At 35.4% G+C, this 23,936-nt stretch overlaps 1 protein-coding gene across 2 annotated transcripts in view; it reads right to left on the bottom strand.

The window, feature by feature from the left end:
- The window catches only part of ADGRA1 (adhesion G protein-coupled receptor A1), a 252,829-nt gene that overhangs the window by 136,595 nt on the left and 92,298 nt on the right, over nt 1-23,936 (bottom strand). The window contains exons 3-6 of one of the 2 annotated variants that reach the window (XM_064716632.1): nt 21,993-22,064; nt 18,110-18,181; nt 11,643-11,714; nt 10,721-10,884 (exon numbers count right to left, since the gene is read on the bottom strand). In XM_064716632.1, the coding sequence (XP_064572702.1) occupies nt 10,721-10,884; nt 11,643-11,714; nt 18,110-18,181; nt 21,993-22,064 (380 nt within the window). The remainder of the gene's footprint in view (nt 1-10,720; nt 10,885-11,642; nt 11,715-18,109; nt 18,182-21,992; nt 22,065-23,936) is intronic. The other variant, XM_064716633.1, reaches the window with a different exon arrangement.

The raw sequence follows: 23,936 nt of genomic DNA, 5'->3' as shown, positions 1-23,936 counted from the left end.
ACAGATGAAAATGAGGAAAAACAAATTGAAATACATTTGTAAAAAATTTGAATTGCTGACAGTGCAAATTATATCTGATATTTACCAAATGGAACTGGAGAAAAGAGCGTGATCTGAATTGCTCCAAGAGCCAGCTCTGCCAAAAAGGGAGGTGCCAGCACACCAACGCCAGATTCTGTGTTGCAAAATTTGCTGGCAGTAAGGAAACGTTTGGTGTAGAAGGTCACAGACCACTCCACGTGCCAAGGAAGACAAAAATGAATAAAAAACTGAGGCCAAGCTTCAGTTTTAATAAAAGCTGTGTCTGGCTCCAATTTCAACATAATATCAAGAAAATACAGATGCCAACGTGTATTAAACAGCAGAATAAGGTAAGTCTCCTGGGCTTGGGACAAGAAAGCTTTGTATCACATTCATTTACCACTCACTGCAGGAAAAGCAGAGCTTTTCTTCATGTAATAGCTTTTTATTTCCACCAGCCTCATAACGCTGGCATGGCAAGAGATATCCCACACCATTTTATCAGTCCCTTTCCCTCTCATACATGCTTTTCAAACAGGAATATCAAGCAGTGCTTTTGCTTTGGTTGGTTTGTTGTTGGGGTTTTTTTTCTTCCCAGCATCTTATAATTAAATTATGGTGTTATGTTTCTTTTGTAATGCTAAGTGCTGCACTGAAATGGTAGCCACTAACCACAGAGCAAGATTTCTGACATGCATGCTGTTTTACCTAAATCTACAAGATCTTTATTGCAATTTTACTCCTGCAAACTTTGTAAAGCCATCAAAGGAGATCAGCAGAAGTAGTAAATGGGATTTATCATAACTTAGAAAGACAATGAACCCAGGCTGTCATAGTCCATTGCTTCTGGTGCTGCAGTTACTGTGTCATCTGGCCTCATAGAGGTATTCCTCAGACACAAAACAGAAGCTAAAATTCAGCGCAAATATGCCAAGATGAGCTAAAATCTTAGCTTTGAATGAGTCTTCAAAAGTCACTTGGATTATATAACTAATCTGATTTATTTACTTAAAATAATTTACAGCTGGATAGAAAGTAAGAAAGGCTGAGCTGGGGAATGTACAATTCAAATCTAGTCACTTTTGGCAAATCCAAGTAATTCAGGTTTCATTCATCACTCAGCAGATGAATGACATTTCCAGCCATGACAAAGTTATTTAACCTGTCTTTGTCTACTGGAGTTTCCTCCGGATTCCTAAGTCCCAGTAAAATTAATTTTTCTTTTTGCACCATTTCTAGGGACTGATGTGTCTTGAGAGGGAGCGCAAGAAAAAGCCCTTTCTTATTTACTGATGATAGCAGTGATTTACTTGATAGGAAATCAAGTGGCAGCGAAAAACAGAGGAAACAGGTTTCACTTATTAAATAACAGATTTCATTTATTTAATATAAATGGTAAATACCCTAACATTTTAATTTGTAAAATGTTAAAGTTACTTGAAAGATTTCCACAATATGAAATTCAAGGTTTTGTTCCAGTTAAACAATTAAAAAATTGCATTGTCTTGCACTGGCACAGAAATCTAAAAGAATAGACAAATAGTTTTTGCATCACTGATTTCTTTCCTATCAAATAAAACTGCTAAAAATTTTCAATTTTTTATTTTCAAATTGTCCCAGAACTCTATTTCAGAAGTTGGGGAGCATTTGATTATTTGCCATATGCTGAAATTGACATATTGACAGCTATGGTACTGGAAGATTCATCAACACAAATTTCCTCCTGGCACCAGCCAGAAACCCACTGTTAAAAAGCTGATTTTGATTACTCCAATTACCTTTATGGCAACTGAACTGGCTGGCTCATGGCTTTGCATACTCATTACAGCTCGCAGTTAATAAAAATGGCTGAGCAGCGGAAAGGTAAAGCACCCAGCTCTACAAAATCACAGAATCATAGAATGGTTTGGGCTGGAATGGATCTTTCAATGTCACCTTTAAACTGCCCCCAGAATGAGCAGGGACATTTGCTCAGAGTCCCACCCAACCTGACCTTGAATGCCCCCAGGAGTGGTGCACCCACCTCATCCCTGGGTAGCCCATTGCCAGTGTCTCACCACCCTTATTGTAAAAAAATTCTTCCTTATACTTAATGTAAATAGATCCTCTTTTAGTTTAAAACCATTATTCTTAATTCTGTTGCTACAGCCTCTACTAAAAAGTCTGTTCCCCATTTTTCTTATAAACCCTCTCTAGGTACTGAAAGGACGCACTGAGGTCGTGGAGCCTTCACCTCTGCAGCTGAGCAACCACAACTCCCTCAGCCTTTCCTCACAGGAAAGATGTTCCATGTCCCCAGTCACCCTTGTGGCTCTCCTCTGGACCCACTCCAACAGGTCCAAGAGGTATAATCAAATACACTGATTAGCTTTATCTAACTGGGAAGTGCAGTGATAGCACTCATCTTTCCAAACCTTAAACCTTTTTTATTTTCAAATCGTAACTGCACACTCAGATCAAAGAAAGATGGTGATGGCAGGAAGGTCCCAAGAGTGTCAGTGATTGTCCCCAATTGCCCAGAGTCCAGAAGGCTGCATGAATTCTCATCTATGCCAGAACATAAGAAAAGAAAAAAATTCTTCAAAGAAAGGCTGAACAAACAATATTTCTGTTGAAGTATTACATTTTTCCATTCCAAGCTCCTTTCAGCCCAGCTGACAGTGTCAGAAGCCCTCAACAGCCATTTCTATACAAACATTAAAGAAAGTGCAGTATGTTGACATGTGCTATAAAAACGTGAAATGCCCCTGTGGTACAGTCCACTTAAATGAAAGAGAGATTGTTAGGATGAAAGCTTTATAGGGAATTTTCCTATGGTAACAATTAAGATTAATTACAGCAAACCCTAATAAGCACTGTTATTGGACAGCATTAACGTAGGTTTGTTTAAAAGCTTATATAATTTTACCTAGAAATCACCAGTATAAAATTTAACCCTAGTGTTTTAATGTTCATGTTACTATAATAAATAAAGAATATATCTTCAGAGAGACTCAATGGATTGTAGCCAAGGCTGTTTGTTTTAACATTGTTTTGCTCATAAGCAACTGGCTTTTAAATACGGCCAGCTAAGTGTTCAAGGGCAGGAGTTTGAAGATTAAAATGCCTCATTTCACTGCCATTCTCACTCCACCTTGGTTAAATTTTCCTTCAGTCATTTTGCATTCTCAAAGACAATGTAGAAAATAAGACATAAGTGTACATTAAAAACCTCTAATGCAGTATGTAAGAGTAAGCTATGGAAAAAAAGCAAACCCAAACAACTGGGTACCTTTCCTATATCTAAATCAGCAAGATTTCAAGGATTAAAATTTCTGTTGAACTGAATTTTCATGTGTGAGCACAAATGCAAGAAAATATGTTGTAGTAAAATTTCATCCTCAAATGAACGTTCTAATATTTCTGCTATTTCACATTTATAAGGTTTAACCATCACTAATTTTATGCCCCCAATCTTGCAGCAGTGTTCTACACTGCCACTAGAGAAATTAGATAATAATGCTTAAGATGAAATTTAGGGCAAAATAGTCCTTTTCCTCTCATTTTGAGACTGATCATATTAGATGAGAAATCTAGAATTTGGAGACAAAAGTTTAAAACATTGTTCATTTCATACAACCAAATGATAGTATGGAAACCAGCTTAGATATACAAATGGCCTCTTAGCTCTGACATAAAATGAACTTACCCCATGTATCTTTGAAAGATCAAAATATTCAGTTATTTTATCTGATTTATATGCATTCTGTCATTATGAGTACTTTCTTATTAAAGAAAATCTTGAATTGCTAACATCGTGAAACCAAAGTAATTCAAAGAGGATTTAAATACTGCTAATTGTATCACTATCCATATCTTGCAAAACCTAATCCTGTGAAAGGTTATTAGTGTGAATATTCCTATTTTAATATAATTAAACCTACTCATGTGATTAGGCACTCCCTGCAGAATTAGAGCTGAAGTCTTGATCCTGCATATTCTGGAAGACAATGATGCTCTGCATGAATGCAGCAAGCTACCTGTGGACTGCCAAGAAACTGCAGGACTGAAATCTAAATCTGGATAATTAATCCATCATTCTTCCTGCTTGAGGTTTTGAGTTTAGTCAGTTAGTACATCCTGAAACCCCCCACAGTTCAATATTTACACTGTGTTAATGCAGCAAGAATGACTTGTAAATTAATAAAGAAATAATTGAAACAACAGTCTCAAACCTGTCCCTAAGTTTAAGTAACATATGTTACCAAAAATATGTTTTGTGTACACTGAAAAAAACAAAGGAAGAAAAAATACTCCTTGGTAATTTTAAGATTGTGTTTTTTCTTGCAATAAAACACAAACCTGTCCCTAAGTTTAAGTAACATATGTTACCAAAAATATGTTTTGTGTACACTGAAAAAAACAAAGGAAGAAAAAATACTCCTTGGTAATTTTAAGATTGTGTTTTTTCTTGCAATATATTTTACACAGAAAAGGAAACTTTTAACAATAATCTATGGGCAAATATAGATATTTATAATTTTAAGACTTGAATGGGAATGTAGATATTTAATTTTTGCACCACATGAAAAAAGGAATTTCAAATCTCACTTCTTTACCATATACCTAACACAAGATAGTTGGCAGTATTCTTAAAAACTGACACAAATCAAGGCTGATTGTATTCCGTTGACTTCAGCTTAAATTTAAATGTTGAAAAAGCTCTTTCAAAGAAAAAATTTCCCAGTACATAGGTTTTTTCCCTCTTCAGCATTTTAAAAGTACGTATTTCTTTCAAAGTTCTTACTGTCAGAGAGTAGATACTGACTTACTCTGCTAGGAATGATGGGGAAATAATGTGCAATTACATTAGGTAAAATTATAAAGACATCTCAACAAATACAGCATCTAAAGCTGCTCCACCATTGCTGAGAAATCATTTAAAGCCACACTCTTTTAAGAATCTATGTCAAGAAAAAAGAAAGCTGCTTCAAAAAAATAAAAGTACTTTATAGAGGCAGTGTAGAAAAGAAAATGTTCTATTTTTTCCCAATGGTATTACTATAATTGATTTAAAATATCTTGAATATTTCATTTTTTTTGGTATTCTAGGTAAGATTGAAAAAAAAGCCATCAACAAACTTATAAATATAGACTAGGGAGCAGCATGTGGCCTGAGAGAAATATATCTTAATGTTCTCCTGATATAAGCATGAGAAATGCAGATTAGAAAATGTGACAGTAGATAGCTAATGAAGAAAGTGCTTCCTTTGTAAGAAATTGAATCTTAAAATGGACAAGAAATTTCTAACAACACAAGTAGAATGAATGCATAAAGCATATAATTGTGGGTTTTTTCTTTTTTTTTCCTTGCACAAGTTTTAATGTGAACAGGTATGGAGCATCAGAGCAAAAAGCACCTACATTTTAGCCTGACTCTGCTCCTTTGGGGGAACAGATACTCTGATTCTCACTGAAGTGAAGCAAACTACAAAGGACAAGGTGCTGGTTAAGTACAAACAATTCCCTAACAACTTTATCACCTCCCTTCCAATAAATTATTCACATTTTCTATGAAACATTTAAAGAATTTTATTGCAGAATACAGAAGTCAGAAAAGGATTTACTTCTTTTGACTTTTATTCCTCCCTTTGAAGAGTCCATCACAAGTAGGGAGTCTATCATTCCCCAAACCCCACATTTCAATAATATTTTATGAGTCAGAACTTGCTAATTTAATTCATGCGTTAACAGTTGAAACTAAGGTAGTTTACAGAATTCAGAGACTGAGTAATAATTCAAACACTGTTGGACACTCACAAGCCACAACTATTATCTTCTTTTCTCACCTCTATATTCAATAGGATGGATTTTTATTCTACTAACGCTTTTCTCACAGACAGCCCCCTAAGGCATGGCAGCAGCCTCACCATACAGATCCTACACAGACAAAACTCCAGCTCTATTTTGAGTACTCGCTCCTTGCCATCCCTGGTGAAAGTCCAAATAGACTATGAAAGCTTTTAGTAAATTATGAACCAACCCAAAGAACTTCCCAGTGTAAGTTTGATGTAGATGTAAATACTTAAGAGTTCTATGGATCACAGCCAACAGGTGCACCACCTGTGGATAGAACACATATTCTGGCATAATACATTCTTTCAAAATAATTTACTGGTATAACCCCTCTGTGAAACACCCTACAGCTGATTTTCATGAATGTGAAGCACACAGAGCAACAATTCAAATCAAGCCTCTGGGTACCAAAGCTCTGGGTACTCCACCTCTGAAAAACAGGTTCCTGTGACTCAGGAAGCATTTATGGTAGATGGGATGGTACCTAAAACCAGATGCTATCTCACCTATGTCAATACAAGAAAGGAAAATCACTCAGCTCAGACATTTGTCTTGGAATTTGCTGTTACCCTGTGCTTTCCAAGTTCTACTTTTACCATATTTTACCCAAAACTGTCTCCTCAATGAATGTATCTAACATTTGTGCTTATACATGTTTCCTTTACCTTTGAAGTTTCTTTGCTGAGGATGGTATAAGAAGAAGATGTATTAATACTAGCTTTGTTAATTGTCTCCATTTCCTAGTTGTAATTATTGCAACAGCATGGGTTTTTCAGAGATGTGCAGACTATAGGTGAATAAATAACCCTGTATCTTCGAACTTCTTGTAAGTCTTGTCCTACAGTCCTGTGTTGAATCAGCTCAACATGGAAAGAGATTTTCTCCCACTCAATTCAACACAGATAATAAGGAAGTGGAAAACAGAAACATTCAATGCAGAAGCATAATAAAGAGAGAAGCAATAGATTTGTTTCTTCCAAGGAAAAGAATTGTGCATAGCTTTATATCAACACAGAGAAAAAGGGCAAACAGTTTTTGGGGATTACCTTTAGCCAGCATCTCATATGGGGTCAGATGAAAAGCCAGAGCAAGCTCTGCTAAAGCGGCCAGAGAGCCACCCAGGACTGTTTAAGATTGCTTTATGGGGCAAGGTTGCTTTATGGGGCTTTCTGGCAGACTGCCTCACAGCACGGCTCAGAAAGGTAAGGACAGCTACAGGACAGGTAAGGACAGCTCCAGGAAAGGTGCCATGCAGCAGAATGAGCTTGCCTGAAAATGCTGTGATGCACTGATGTGAATGTATGCACAGCAAACCATCTGGCTGACTAGAGCACAACCACATTAAAGCAATGTAGACTCTTTTGTGCATTTAGATTTCCTGAGAACCAAGATACTGCCTCTAGTTCTCTGAACCCGTCTGCTTTATAGGTCCATGCAACCATATCAAGACTAAGATTAGAACAGTAGACCACAGAAAGCAGAAAAGCTACTGACACCAAAATAAGAACAAAACTTTTTTACTAACTGCATGAAAAAATCCATAATGATAAAGAATAAAAATGCAATTTATTATGTATTAATGCAATAAACTCTAAGCAAAAAAAACCAGATTTCTCAATATCCTTTTGTATTTTCTTTTCACGCAGTTTCTTTTTTAATTAACAGAAGGGAATAACATGTTCTCAATTACTTATTTATAAACATCAGCAGAGCATATATATATTCAAAACCCAAGATTTTAATTTGTAGGAGATCTGTATGAGAAACAGCACTCTGTCCCAGGAGAATTAGATAAATTTCTTTGTGGTATAAACAAACAAAGAAACAAACAAATAAATAAATAAACGTCTTAAGGCATCATAAAATTATTTCTGTAATTTGACCGTTGCAACATTTTTTGTAACATTCAGTAAATATTTTCAGCATTTTTGTCAAAACATTTATTTAAATGTTATTGATATTATGTCAACTACTTTCTAACTTTTAAATAAAATCTAATTGGAGGAAAAAAGAAAATCAGCACTTTTGCAAACATTGTTTTGATGAGTCAACGCTTTTTAACAGAAAAGTACTCCATCACAGTTATATGTCAATTGTAATTTGCAGAACAACTGAATTTTTACCTATTCATGCTGTTCAGTAACATCAATACAGTTTTGAGACTGAGAAACTAAGTTCTCATCTCACTCACCAGTATTAATAATCAAAACCCAGCTTTAAGAGCAACCTTTCATAATCCCCTTAAGACAAACACACATACAGGTCTTTCCTGAGTGAAGAATTTGGATTAGAGAATCCATTTCTGCTGGTGATGTGAGCCAGAGAAAATCTCAGACTCCTGTCAGATTTCAGCGCTCGTATTCAGGAAAATTAGAAATTTATAGTACTTGCATTCAGGAAAATACAATTTTCCTCCTGGAAATTGAGTAACTCGTATTTGGAGTCATGGAGAAAGAGTAACAAGGCACTGTATGAAGCCAATTTCCCAACCATTTTTCAGAAAGATTCTCTGTCCATACTATTACGAATTCACCACAGTCCCTCATCATTAACACAGAAGACAAGGGCAAAACTATATTTTGTCATCCAATTAGCTTTTCAGCCTTATTTCCAACATTGTGAAGAATTGTTTTATAACCAAACATTTCTGACAGCTGGAGAATTTTGTTAAAGAAGATTTAAGTAGCTCTTAAAAGCTGTTAGTGAAACATGCAAGCAGAATCCTGGGAATTCTAAAACTGTGCAGATACATAGCTCCTAAAACCCCCAAAGCAGGTTTTTAACTGTTTCCAACAGGCAACTTACTATTCTGGCTATCATGAGTAAGTAGATGTGTGAGAAAGATTTGCCAGGAAGAAATCCAAAAGATTAATTTTTTTCTCACCTTAACATATAAAATAATCTAAAAAGCTGATGGCAAACTGCTCCCTGTAGCTATTCAGAGTCCACATACTTTGACTTTTTGGTTCATTCCCTAACTCCCCTGCAAAACTCTTTGCCCATTTCTCTCCTATTTTAATTTTTTCCCTTTCATTCTTCTTTTTTTGCTCATCTTATCACTGTGATAACTCATAACACCTTTTAGCATGTAGAAGGAAGATCAGTGTCTATAAATGTCTGACAATATGGATGATGTTCACATAAAGGAGTTTTTAAATTTTAAGTCACTCAATATTTTCTTTAAGATATGTTTAATTTGATCAACTCTGTGCATATTTTAACACATATTATTTATAAATCATCCTCAATATCTATTATTATTTTGGTGCCAGACAGCCTTCTATTATGCCTAAGCTCAAATTAACTTACTGAAAATGAAATTGCTAAATGTTCTGGGCACTGTGAGTTACCCAGCAGATACTCTGAGCACCATGAAATACCTGGCAGATATTACAGAGCTGGTGGAAGGCTCAGCAATTACAACCACTGTAAAACTCTCTGCAGATATTGGAAGCAAAGTCAAGCTACTGGCAGTCATTACAGCCCTTGATTGTAAACAGAAGCAAGAACTATATGGGCATTATAAATTCTGTATCAAAGGTCTGATAAGGAGTTCTATTAGGAATTAAATTAAGAAATTATGAGAAATTGCTTTCATTTCCTCTGTAGAATTTGGAGATTTATATTCACTTGTTACCTGGAAATACCAATTAACAGTCCTTAATCACTCTTCTGATCATTCCAGCACTTTTAGAATAACTACTTTTCCTGCTGGGAAATGGATCTCTAGGAAGATGCCCATGCTGGCTCTCTATAAAATGGGAGCTTAATATTTGAAGAGCATTGCAGAATTTCAAATGTTTGGTAACACAGGCTACTGGAATTGTCTCTGCCTTGCACTCACAAGGTCTCACATTCCATATTTGCCTCCAGACACCTATCTGTGTTTCCTTAAGAATTCACCTGATGGATCATCTGCAGGTAGTATTCACATCCTTTCACATTTCCAACCTATAACCATCTGTATTTGTTATTAAAACCAATTCTCTAAATCATTCCAGGCAACTTCTGATCTTCCTCCTGCTGCTAATATGTTTGTTACAACACACATTGCTCTTCTTGTGGTTATAAGACAAACTCTCCTTTTGTTTGCAAAAGACATTAGCAAAGTCAAAGTCTCAGCAATTTTTTGTCATTCAAGCATGTGAGAGATTCAAAGATTCTGAAATTCATCAACCATGTGTGAAATTAGACTTTTGATTCTGGAACCCACTGGCACAATCTCAGGCAGTGATCTTTTCTAGGCAGTGTGATACGTTTATAAATCTCTGGTTTAATCTGCTCATTGATAGACAAAGCCCAATGTGAAATGAGTTTTCTTTTTACCTTTTTGCTTTCTCCCTCATACCACATTTATCATATTTGTTATGGTGGAAAATATCCAAAAAACATTTCACTTCTACATCTTCATACAGAATTCAACCAGCTGAAGCTCACTGTAAGAATTCTGTTCATCCCCAGGAAGCAGTGATAAAATGTATATTTACAGGTTGATAAAAATAAAAAATCAAGAATTAAATTTGACATCAATATCACTCTTTCAGATAAATAACTTGAAAGAAACATTATATAAACTCATGTAGGAATCCTCAGTTTCATGAAGAATATAATGTAGAACTAGCATCATAGTTAAATGTTCTATGTTATAATTGCATATTATTGAATACATTACAGAACAGTGATGTTCTTGAGATATGAAATAAGAAATTGCTCTTTTGTTCTTGTCTCATTCATTCTCAGGTGTAACTTCTGTGTCAAACACCTGTTAGATTTATTATTTTGGCTTTTTGCATAATTTCTGGGTTTTCGATATTTTCTCTGGGTTCCACTTCAATTTGCAATGCTAAATGAGAGTAGAACTCACCACAGATCAGCTGGTTTTCCTTCAGGTTATAAAGGGACAGTCCATGTAAAGCACTGGGGTAAGCACAAACTGTTTCCTCTGCTATTCGCACTGAAGCATTTCTGGCCCATTGCAAGACCCATTTCAGGTTACAGTCACAAATCAGTGAATCAGTGTTGAAATGTCTACAAAGGCAAAGAATGACCACAATTGGTAAACATGCAGTTTCCATGAACATATTTTCTTCTGCCTGGACTCAGATTATCTAATTTGAAAGAGAATTCTAGATTAATGCATAACTATGGAAGCATAAATTCAAAGATAGTCTGAGACAATCAGTACATATTGTCCCACTGTTTATTGCTCTCATAATATTATGCAAAAATTCTGGGTTTGGTTCCAGGACAACATCATTGACTACTGAAATAATTTTGGGTCTGTGTTACTGCAGAAATCATACTATAACATACCTAAATTTAATAAAAAACCCATCTAAGTAGAAAGATTCAGTATACACTTTGAAATCTTAGGCAAGTACAATTAATGTCAATAACTAGGAAATGTTAGCATAATTCCAGGAAAAATATTTAACACTATTGGTTTTGTGCAATTAGAGGCCTAATAAAATTTAATGCATGAAACCATGGAAAAGTATAAGATTTTAAAGTAAAAAGAAAAAAAAAAGGGGGATTCTAGTCAGGAGGACCAGACTGGGCTAGTCAGGAATGGGGTTGAATTATCAGTGCTATCCATTTTCCTGCAACAGGTAAAGATGGCAGCTCATCAACAGTGAGCCAGACATGGGTAACAAAACACTGCAGATTTTATTTTTAGAATGCGTCTCTAAAGCCAATCCTGCTTGAATTCATATTCAACTCTGCTATGTTTATTCTAATGTGTTTCTGAAGTACTTCAGATTACACACAAAAGGAAGGATACTCACAGGGCTTTCAGAGCTAGCAGCTCAGAAAAAAGTCCATTCATGAGACTTGAAAAAATATTCCCTGACAAATTCCTGGGGAAAAAAGAAAGCAATTTACTGTTGGTTACAACAAATGCAAGAAGAAAAGAAAATTGTTATAGAATATAATTTTCCCAATGCTAATTAAAAAGTTGCTTTCTTGACAATAGTAAAAACGTTTAAATTTGGTGCATTGCTGTTTGGTTTTGGTAGGTGACAGTAATATTTAAATCAATTCACAGACTCTTGTTTTATTTTTGCAGCAGAAATACATACAATTCACTTGGTCTCATAAAGAGGAACACTTCTACATATTTAAAAGAAGAGAATTTGAGAAGAGAATATTCTAGAATTTGAGTGAAAATATTAATAAAATAATTAGCCAATGAGACTTGTATTGTATTTTTATTGTATAGTCAGAATATCTACAAGCTAAAGAAACAAAAACAGTGTCTTAATTTAGTAATGTTCCAAAGAATTCAAGCATTTCCTTAAAACAGTAATGAGTTTTCAAAGTGACTACACAAATAGTTTTATTACAAAGGACTTTCAACACACCAATTTTTCCCATCCTTAAATTAGGTCATTTCCATTTTAATTACTGCTCTACTCTTTCTTGTCTTGATGGCTGAATGGCTCGGCTGAATACTTGCAAACAGAGGAAATTCACTTTTACATAGTTAAACAGTATTGCTCTGCCAATGTCTTAGTAATACAAAAATTAAATACTTAATTGTCAAGCAATAATGTCTTTTTCTCTACCCATAAACTTAAAAATTAGTGCATATCCAAGATCAAGATTTCAGAGCACATGAATTACCTACTTATGAAATACTGAGATATGTTCTGTCCAGTGCCTGAACACCATATGTTTGAATTCAAAGTTGGTTACAAAAATTCAGTTACCAGAAAAATTTCAGAATTCTTTTTTACCAGGTGCTGGAGTAATTGAGCCCCTGACAGTGCCATCAGCAGAAATCCAGCAATTCAACTTTTCATATTCTTCTGGCAATGACCTGGCTTGAAGTTTCCATATTACTACTAATAAGTAGCAGACTAGGATCATGTTCACAGGGCTGTGTAAATCAAAATGCAACACATTTCTATGTCCAAGAAACATAATTACAATATTTGGATATCCACCAGTGGAAATAGATTGTTCTTTAACAAAAATATCAGAAACCTTCTCAAATCACCAAATAACTCATGCATTTCTGAGCTGATGCAGTACTCTGTAAATACCTATTTTTTAGTGCACATAATTTACATTATATATTAAAATATTGTCAAATATATACTGTTGCAAAATTTCTCCATTTCAGATGTCCTAGAACCCCACTCTAGCTTCATTTAAAAGGTTATTTATTCTAAAATGTCAGTAACATCTCTTTTGCAAATATTTCAAATGCAACAAATTAATGCACTCCAAAGCTTATAGCACTTACTATGCCATTAACTCACTCCATTAATAGAAAAATGTGTTTTCAGTTTTATCAGACATAAAACATTTCGGTGTTACTTAGAAAGTCCTAAACTTGTTTTTTCATATACCAATACTTGTGCTTTTACAGAAATTAATAAAGCACTTCTGCCAAAAGTTTCAATATAAATGACAAATGCCACAAAAGAGTCAAAAAGAGTTGCATGCGTCAAAGTACCATTTGAGGCAGAATATAGACAGAAGCAGAAATATATGAATATGAAGAATGCTTCCCTCTGAAGAGCAGCATTAAAAAGCAAAAGTCAAATGCAATGGTAACAGATTGATCTGTGCAAAAAAAAAAAAAAAAAAAAAGGCAAAATGGGATAGGAGGTGTAAAAAATGACAAGAGAAATACAGAGAGGGCAGGTTACATTCTGTATTTCCTTATTTGCTGAAATGGGGTCTTCTTGATTAACTGTTAGTGTTTTTATTTGATTTCTGGCACCATGCAAAGTGATTAGTTGGTGCAATGACATCAAGTCACACAAGACTTTGCAGTATAATATTATCACAAACCTAACTGCTGCTGATGATTCAGAGACAGGATGAAGAGTAAATCAGATATAGTTTAATCAAACAATTGGAAACAGTGATAAAGTTTGGGTTTGAACCTCCAAAGGGAAGAACCAGCAGTAGCTACTTGTTGAAATAGATTTCAGGCTGCAACATTTTGAAACCTGAGAAGACAATTTATGAGGGACTAAATAAATGAAGTCTGGTGTATCAGCACAGTGGCATCATCCCAGTATTCCACAGCTCTTAATACTTAGATTAAATATAAACAGAATTAATGTAGATAGCAGCTCCATTACCTAGCCAAAATATATTTGCATACTTAATTCTGGAACAAAGCACTGAAACATTGGGTCCAAAAGAGATTTGGAAGATTTGTTGCATTCAATTATGTCACTCCTAGTTAGAATACGTGCACCTCATTACAGCATAAACACAGCCAAAGGGCAATATATTAGCCAAGAGAGGTAAACTAGTATCTTACAAAATGTAATAAATCTATTCTCATACTGAGGCACTGCCAGCTGCATTTGTCCTATGACGTCAAAGCATTTTGAAATCACTTTACGGAGTAAAAATCATCAAATCCAAGAGGGTGTAAAAATTAGATCAATCTCAAGGAACATAATCAGAAGTCACTGGCTGCAGTAATTTCAGGGCCAGTATGAGATGTAAGGTATCATTAGTAACTTGGATTACTTGAATTCAATTTCTGTTCCCTGACATACACCTCCTGATTACAATAGAATAAAAGTCTTCTCTACATCATCAAGAAGCTGACCATTTTTTGTGGTTTCTGTGTGTCGGCCTGTTTAAAAACAATACCAGATGATACTACTAATTTATTTTTCCTTTTATCAAGAATCCTGTAGGTTGTCCTGTTCTAAACCAGACTGCACAAAACCACCAAGCCCACTGAAGGGTGTCTGCATTATCCCTGAAAGCCCAAGCAATCCTCATCATCCTTTTAATGAAGTATTTTAACATGTCTTTACTGTACTTAGTTTTGATTTATGCATCACATCATTGGGCTAAACCACACTGTGTTAGTTTGGGCCTAGAGCTGATTTTACAGCTCTAACTACATTTCTTTTTCCAAACTGAATTAGATTTACAAGATTGAGTGAAACACACTGTGTTATTTTGTTTCACCTGGCATTTGTGCTTGTAAACAGTACAAGAAAATCCCATATTTGTACTTCACAGAAGGCACATGAAAAGATTTATGTCCTTTGCTCCCTCCAGTGGACTCACGGCTCTCCCTACTGGTTTTGATAACAGCCTGCAAAGATGCTTCTGTACTTCATCTCTGCTAACATAACACAGGAGAGCTCTAATTACCAAATCAACAACTACATAAATCAACACACATCTATTCATCATTATATTTCTCCTTCAGTAAATGGCTATGAAGCCAGTTCCATGTTTAATAACTTGTCATCTTTTCCTTGCTACAAACACTGATGCTGCACTGAGTAAATGCTTCTCCATAACCTTTCCAGAGAACAGCCTTCTCATACCCCTCAAATGGCAAGTAAACACAATTCAGAGGTATCAGTAGGAACAGAAAGGTGACCTATTGTCTTTTAAACATGTTTAAAAAGTATAGTTCTTCAAAAACTTTCAAGGCAAACCAAGCTACAATGTTAGAAAAGTACCAGGCAGCATCAGCTTGCAGTCCACTAACAATGACCACTTCTTACACCACAGCCAAATTGAAATCTCAGTCCAAATAATTACTACCAGCTTTAGGACATTATATGAGATTTCTGAGATCAAGGAACATATGATACTCTGAATGGCAGGGGACAGTTCCTCTTGATTGGGACTTGGCTGTATTTCTTCACAAAATACTCAGTGACCCAACAAGAGTGGTGGTACTCTGGGCTTTATTTTGGTAAGGAGGACAATCCCTGCAAGGCAGCTGTAGCTTTTGGCACAGCAATGTGAAATGATTCACTTGAGACGAAAGGATAAGGTAGACTAAACTATTACTAAGCCTCTGATTTCCTAAGGACAGACTTTTGAAATACTACTACTAATAAAACACATAAAGTAATTAATAAAGCACTAGGCCACAGAGACTACAATGCAGGATGGATCTATTTATTATGTCAGTGGTAGAAAGGCAATTCAAAACCCAAATAAGAAAAATGGAAGGTAGACTAAATGGATTAACAGCCAAATCTTAAATCTTGAAAAAAATATTTCAAATTTTTAAAAGATCAAAGAACTGGAGAGAAGATAACAGGAAAAGCTTAGCAAAGTGGAAGGAAGAATTTAAAATCTGGAAAGTATGCTAAGACATGGTGCAAAAGATACTTCAACAATCCTACTCTATTGTAACTAAGAGATTATTAAAGAGTAGATATTATAGACAGCCTAAATATATATTACTATGATTTTTAAAATTAAAGATCTCTTTATATGATTAAATTATAAACCATCTATAGCCACATATTGATTTTTTAACAATTTCTGATTTGCCATTTTTTTTTCCATTTTTCTTTCTTTCAAAACTCACTTATAAAATACAAAGAGGCCAGACTAAGAGGTCTCCAGTTACCAGAATCATAATTTTTTCACTGAAGCATGGACATCATATCCACAAAAGCGTGAAGGACCTGGTGTTAAGTGCATTTACTGTAAAGCAAAGTAAGATAATGGACAAGATGGAAAGGAGGGGAGTAAGACATTGCTGATGCTCTGCCAAAATGGTCTTCTGAGTGGTTGCATTTAGAGCTTTCCGCAATGACTCTGCCTCACTGCATTAAGAGAATGTGAGTATGAAATCTGGCAATAACAAAACCAACGTTTGGTCAAAATAAGGAGAACAAGAAGAGATGAACCTTCTTAAACATGAAGAGACTTGTAATTAATTTAATAGCATAATTCAAAGTGAAAAATGCTACTAGACTGCCACTTGGGAGCTACACTTAAGAAATGTCTCATTCAAATTTCTGTTATAAACTGGTGCCTCAGAAGGAAAATGATACAGCAAGATCTGGAAACACAGCAATTTCAAAAGGAAATGTGGGTCAAAGTCAGACCCACAAAAAGAAAATACAAAGTCAATGACTCTGTAGAGGGAATTGGTGAGTCTCTCTGGTCCTTAGAGCTGAGAAAAAATTGCCAATGCTGGAACAGATACTTGGGCTACCAGAAAGAGCAGGTATACAGCAAATCTGTACAAAAAGAAACTGTAATGGTGTGGTTTGATCAGCCCAGTAACCACGGGCAGTCAGCCTGCACATTGTGCCTTTTCCCAGCATCTCTGGCATCGGTGAAGGGTGTGGAGACAACACTGCCACATTCTTTCCTGGGCTTCAGAGAAAAGGGACAGTGCAGCCAAACACTGTCACAGACCAAGTGCTGTGCACTCTCTGGGAACGAATTTCTGCTCTTTGCCACCAAGAGACCAATGTTCTGTATTGAACTTCTATTTAACTTTTAAGATGGGGTCTTGCAGATTTGTGAATGGAAATTGCAGATCTTTCTGAGAGAACATGGATTTGAAGAGCTTCTATTGAGTCTGTTCCTAGCCACTAGAAACACATGCCATTTAATAATGTGACTTCACCATCTTGAATTAAACTTACCTTCCAAGGTAATCTGGCTTTATGGCCACAGTCATGTTCAATGTGCACAACAAAAGCAGAGACAGAAACCCTCAATAGCTTGCCTAATTTGGCACATCATCTGAGATGAGTAAAAAGAGGGGCAGGCTGCACCTGTTCATTATGTGCTATCAAGGCTCTTCCCATCATCTGTTCTCATTTGTTTCCATCACAGAAGACCTGGCACAGTTACTCTCATAATTGGGATCTGTAAGTGTGCCAGACTTCAGCCTTTTACCTGGTGTTATCTTGACCTCATGGCAGATCTTTCTAGAAAGATTTCCCTTTTTGTTCAAGGAAATGCCATAACTGGCTGGAGAAGATTAAAAGAAAGTATGAGATTTGTCAAATATTATAGGAATGACTATACTAAAGGATGCAGTATAGGAATTTATTTCTCATTCAGGAATGAGGAATCTGAAGGAATGAAACTCAGGAAGACAGATCTGAACGAAGATACAGGGCCCTCCTGGGCTCTGCCAAATGTCCATTTAAACTAGGATTCTTCCTATGAATTTTCTCTTTCCCTGCCAGGAAATTTACAGCCAACTTACTTTAATTGTTTCTTAGACATGCAAACAGAAATTTCATGTTTAGCCTTTTTTTTAATGTGGAAATCAAATTTAATTCTTTGCATTTATGATAGATTTTACAATTCAAGTAGAGAAAAAATACTTAAAATCTCAACTCATCACAATCAAAGGCTCAGGACAGGGGCCTTTTACTACAAAGCCTACAACTTTCTTATAATGTAATTTTCTTGCCAACTATACTCAGGTCAGTAATGTGACAGTTGAGATTTCTTCTGTCTAAAACAAAACTGGTGTTATACTCACAGTTTGTGAAGATTATTAAGTCCTACAAACATTTCTGGTGTTAGGCAACCAATTCTGTTATTTGAAAGATCCCTGAAACAAACAAAAATCCCATAAAATATTAGGTCTGTCTTATTTATATACACACCTACATAATCACACAGAGCAACTATATTTTTAAGACTTAAGTTAGAGACAAATGAGAAATAAACCCTATTCCCATAATTTAACATAACTGAATTAAATAGATTAAATAACTTTTATATTAACATTATTGAACAATATTCCACAAATCATTCTGTGCCATCCAATTGTATTAAAATGGGGGTTTATATATATGTAGTAAATAAAAGCAAAATAATATTACAAATATACAGAATTTTCCTGATCAGAGTTATCAGCACCTGAAGTTTTCAACTTAGGAAGAATACTATGTATTTTGTTCCATGCAATATTCAGCCAAAACTGACTTGTTTTTTTACTGTTTACTCATGTTTCATCTCATTAACAGCAGCCTTTCTTGCTGAAATCACAGACACCAGAAGGCAATTAATTTTTGAGCTAGTGAGGTCAGTTTTGATAAGCACTTGGCAAGCTCTTAAAAGAGCAATACTGTGGCTTTCTGAGAGCACAAACAGTAAAAGGCATTACATTCCATAACGTTTGCCTGCAGAAAGTGAAGAAATGTTTTCTGTATTAGCCATACATGCAACAGAGTGTACAGGATGCTCGCAGGAAGAAGACAAAAACAGATATAAGCAATCATATTGAGATAAAGCCATGAATATGCCCCTTGGTAGATTAGAGTTTGATTTTGATATATTTGGTTTTCAACCTTGACCCAAATGTTCCTTCTCACCAAGTACATTTTTTAAAAAATAATTGCAATTATGCAAGGATTTTAAGTGATCATGCAGCCAGGAAAAATGTTAAAATTGATCTGAATGTATTTTCTTGTTTTAGAATTAGAGGTAGTTTTCTGATTCCTTTACTACAGTGTGCAGATTCCATATTTTTCTACTGATACATGAGAATACTAAAGTAATCAAATGGAAGACTAAAGGTTGCAGTTTGACAAATTCAGTTACTGCTTTCATGGGAACTCATTCAATTAGCTGGAAAATGAAGGCAATCTCTTTAGAGTTCAGTATGAAGTTGTCTTCTATCAGACAAAGAATATATTGTTGTGCAAGTATATGATGAAACCTCACATTAGAATGAAAATATTTCTTAAATGCTTGTCAAGGATATTAAGTAGAGAACAGCTGAGATAATACTGAGGATACAATATACTGCATTAATTTCATGTTAGCATTATTCTTTAAGTTCTCCTCATAAAAGCTACATAGGAACTCTAAAAATGCAAATTTAAGACAAATATATATATATGTATATGTGTATATATATATATGCGTCTACATACCTTTCCATTAGAAGATACAAAAAAACCTACCCAGAATTCTTGGTTGGGTAATGCTTTGCTTTTGTCTAGGCAAAGTCTGAACACATATGGAAGAATTGCATCACAATGTGGGGCATAATCTGGGTAGCAAAAGCAGATTTTGTCTATACTAATCAATATGGGTGCATATTTCTTTAAGACAGGCACACACTAAAATCACATTTTTACCAAAATGAAAGAATAATGCTATTTTCTCAAAGTTTACTTCAGTAAGTGCTATTTTTGTAAGAAGTTATATAGCAGTGACTGAAATTTCTGTATTGTAAAACATATTTTCAAAAAAACAGAACAGCAAAAAGAAAAGGCAACTAGCTACACTTCTCCCCAGACTAATACCTGTTACATTAAACACAATTCAGTCCATAATGTACAAAGCTGGTCCTCCTTTTCAGGAGTTAAACATTAACTTACTAATGCTGACTCACAAAGTTGATGTTAGAGAAAATAACTCTTCTGTGTTGAATAACCAAATGCCATCATTTTAGTGATTCATAATTTTTCAATTTCCATTAATTTTGTGTGTACCTTTTTGAGTAAACCCTAGAAATAATTCAGTTTGTCATTCAAATACAAATAATAACAGATCTCCAAATCATTCACAGAAAACATTCTGAGAGCCTGTGGCTTGTCTGTCTGACTTGCCATAGCCATTTCTCTTGCAGTTGCCCACATTACATCAGCTTCTGCTTTTCTCAGCATCATTTATATTTTACATGGGAAATAAAGAGATATGAATGCATAGTCTTAAAGTAATTACTGTATTCAATATTCAACAGGAGTTTATACTATTTATTCCTTTTGCTGTACTGTCTCCCTCCCAACAGTTGCACACTGAAGGAGGGAAGATATTTTCTTGTTTACCATGGAACTACACAGATTTGTATCAAATGTGGTAGTCTAGCAATTAAACAATTCTGTCTCTAAATTGCTCCCAGTGTTTCTTGTGCATATCAGTAAGGGGGTTTTTTGAGATTTGGCATGACAAAACTCAACATTGCCAATTGTACTGTGCTGAAGACTCTTTTCTTCCCTCTTGTCCAATGCCTGATGAGTTCCTCTCCCTTTATTCCCTTCTCCTGGCTGACCTAAAGGCTCCACCTGTGCATTCAGTGGATGAGCAGCCCAGACGTGCACAGGTTTCCTGGTTTTCCCACAAGAGGTCAGGGTTGTGTTATTAGAGTGTGCGGCCAAAGCAACAATTAGCGCTCATCCTTATTGTTGCATCCTACTGCTACCCCTGCACACAGAGCCAGCAAGAAAGCTTCAAACCTAATGATCTTATTTGTGTTAAAAATGTATATGCTACTCTGGCTTCATCATTATTATGCAACACACTGGAACTGAGAGGCTGGTACTAGAAAACACAGCTACAGCAAGATCAGAGAGAGAAACCTTCTGCAGCGCTCCCAGCACGCAGCGGCTCAAGACTACCACACAGCAGAAAAGCAGAGGATTTGTAAAATTATTTTTCTGTGGATTTGCAATCCTTCTCCTTCTTGTCTAAATCTTCCCATCCCATTAAAATAATCCCTGTTTTCTTATAGGTTTTCTCATAAAACAGCATACACGATGGCTTGGAAAATGCCTGGCATGTGCTGATGGCCTAGTTAGCCAGTGCACGGATATTTGGAAGCTGTCACTTGGAAAATTATAATTAAAAAAGGGTTCATCTCACTTTTCCTTAGGCTGAGTACAACTAAGGAGGGTCTGTAGTCCTTGTTAATTAAAAGAAAAATGCCCAGCCGTAGAATCCTACTAACTTAGATATTGTTACCCTCTAAAACATAGTTTAAAAATCAGCCAGTGCTTCTGAAAGTACTATGAGAGCCTTTTCCAAGACAGAATTGCAAGAATGATGAACAGGGAATATACTGTGTAAGATTGTGTTTCCTTAGAAAACCATTATAAAAGTAAAAAATATCAAGCAAAGTCAAGGCTGATGGTATGGAAAATGGTAGACAAACTCTACAGTATGACAAAGCTTCCTTTCTAGTAATGTATTTGATAGGGCTGATTTATGATAAAAGTAAAAAAAAAAAAAAGTTAGTGTAGCACAAACCATTGTTCACACACATCTGAACTGTTTAGTGTTTATTTCTGTCTACTGTTTATTTCTCATTAATGTCTACAGTGATATATCATCTGCTTAGTCATTAATTAGGCATGCTTTTACCTTTGTAGGTGTATGTGTTAGTACACTTACCAGAGACTAAACTGATGATTTTAAATGGCAAAAGGTAAAAAAGAAAATTAAAAAGAAGAACAAAGGGGAAGAAGGGGAAAAAAGGCATGGTAAATGTAAAAAGCAGAGTGTGTGATTTTCTATTTTACAGCCAGTGCCCTTATTTGATTATTGCTTGGTGGCATATTTGAGTTGCCCAAGGATAGAAATGTCGATACAAACACAATTTTCAGAATAATTCAAATGGAATTAATACTTACAGGCGCTTCAGTTCTGAAAGCCCATAGAAGGCCCCTGGCTCAATTGTGCTGATCAAATTATTCTTCAGATCTCTAGAGAGACATAATAGGAGGAGCAGTTAATTATCATTTTACCTACTTTACCACTGTTACACATGTGGAGTGTGAAATGCAATGCAATTCTAACCTTTATCTGTCTTAGCTAAAACTAAGAATTTAGCTAGTAGCATCAAAAACAGTACATCATCCACAGTTTATAAAAACATATTTTTCCAAGCAAGACGTTTAAGATTAGATGTTTAAAAAAAAATCTGTTTGCTTTAATTCTTCTTTTCCTATTTATTCTTTTCAAAACAAGCCTACCAGCCATTCTCACCCAGGAAAAAATGTTTTAATCAATGAGTGAATGAAGTAATTAGTCAGCAAAGCAAGAGCCTTTTAGCTTGCTTATTCATTGTACTGTGCACTTTACACTTAATAAATTTCTCGTTTCCACCTAGTGTAGGCAAAGCAGTTGGCATGTGAGACAGACAGGTCCGGTTTCTGTTCTGAAATACAGGCATTTTCTCCTATTTGGCAGACTGGTGCTTCATTTTGCACTCGCTGACAATCCAGAGCATTGGCTGTTTTACAGATAAAGAATATTTCACTGGCATTAGTAATCTTGTCTGCTCTTGACACAGAGCTTGGGGCCATGACACTGCTCTCAGCTCAGTCCCCACAGAGATTCACTGCTGAACTGTCTCAAAGACTTTTGTGATGTGAACCCTGAGGAAGTGCCTTCAGTGCAACCAGATAAGCAGGCCTAGGAGACAAATGTTGTAAATTCTTGTAGGCAGTGCTCATCTTCTGACAATTTGCAATTCATAGGGAGCAACTGGTGCTCACTAATTTCAGTGCTGATTCTCAGGCTGGCCACCTTCAGAAATTACAGCACATACAGTGCTTGGCTCTGCCAAAACATGGATGGATCAACAGACATAGGAATAATCTTATTATAACTTTTTTTACTGCAGATAAAATGCACTCTGCTGAAAGCTTGAGTTCACTACCTGTGATTGGCCTGAATATAGCAAGATTTCGTCCCAAATATTTATTTCCCAGAAGGATATATTTTATTTTCTAAGTCAAAATCATAAATAAGCATTTCTGCACTTTTCTAGTCATTTTTGCACATCTCTTGAATACAGTTCCAAAAACTTGTAGCTCATGCCCATTCTATTATAGAAACAATGCTAATGAGTGATTTGTCCCTAACTAAGATCTGAGTTGGACTCTTTAAGAGTCAAGTTCAGCTTTCAGCCTGAGACACTAACAGTCTTGAAGAAGTCTTTTAGAACTGGAAGAAGATTTAGGGGTTTTTTAAATATTTTGTGGTCAAACATTTTCATCTTAGTTCCCTGGTATCAGAGGCAGCTACTAGATTTACTTTCTCTGTCTTCATTCACTCAAGAAGTTCTGACCACTTCTTTAACTGTGAGTTTTCCACACCTTCTCATAAATAAAACTGTTTAAACAAAAGTTCTGCACACCATTCTCCAGAGTCAGCTTGCAAGGATGAGTCTTTTGTTTGGCAAAACTTAATCTACACAAGTGTTTATTCCTTTGATAATTTAGGGTTTTTGTTCTGTGGGTGAGTCAAAGCCTCATCTTTTTTAACATTCAAATATTCTATACTGAACATTTGTATCTACTCCTCTTGCTTGTACAGTATGTTAAATATGTAACTACTCAGGTCAAAGAAGTTATTTAGCTTGCAGAAGTAAATCCATATAAAAATGACTGGAAGAATACTGTTTTCATCATAGAACAGCCATATTCTTATAACTCATAAGACAAAGCAAAAATCTACCTCAAACTTTACACTGAAGTGTTTACACACTTGTAAACAACTTAAGAGGCATAGTACATCTGCAAATATGTGCATTTTAGGTAGGGGAAACTGCCAGTTTTAATAATTAATCT

Source organism: Zonotrichia leucophrys, chromosome 6 (genome assembly GCF_028769735.1).
Source record: "Zonotrichia leucophrys gambelii isolate GWCS_2022_RI chromosome 6, RI_Zleu_2.0, whole genome shotgun sequence".
NCBI lineage: Eukaryota > Metazoa > Chordata > Aves > Passeriformes > Passerellidae > Zonotrichia > Zonotrichia leucophrys.
The sequence above is the reverse complement of the archived record's forward strand: the minus strand, read 5'-3'. Positions and strand labels throughout refer to the sequence as shown.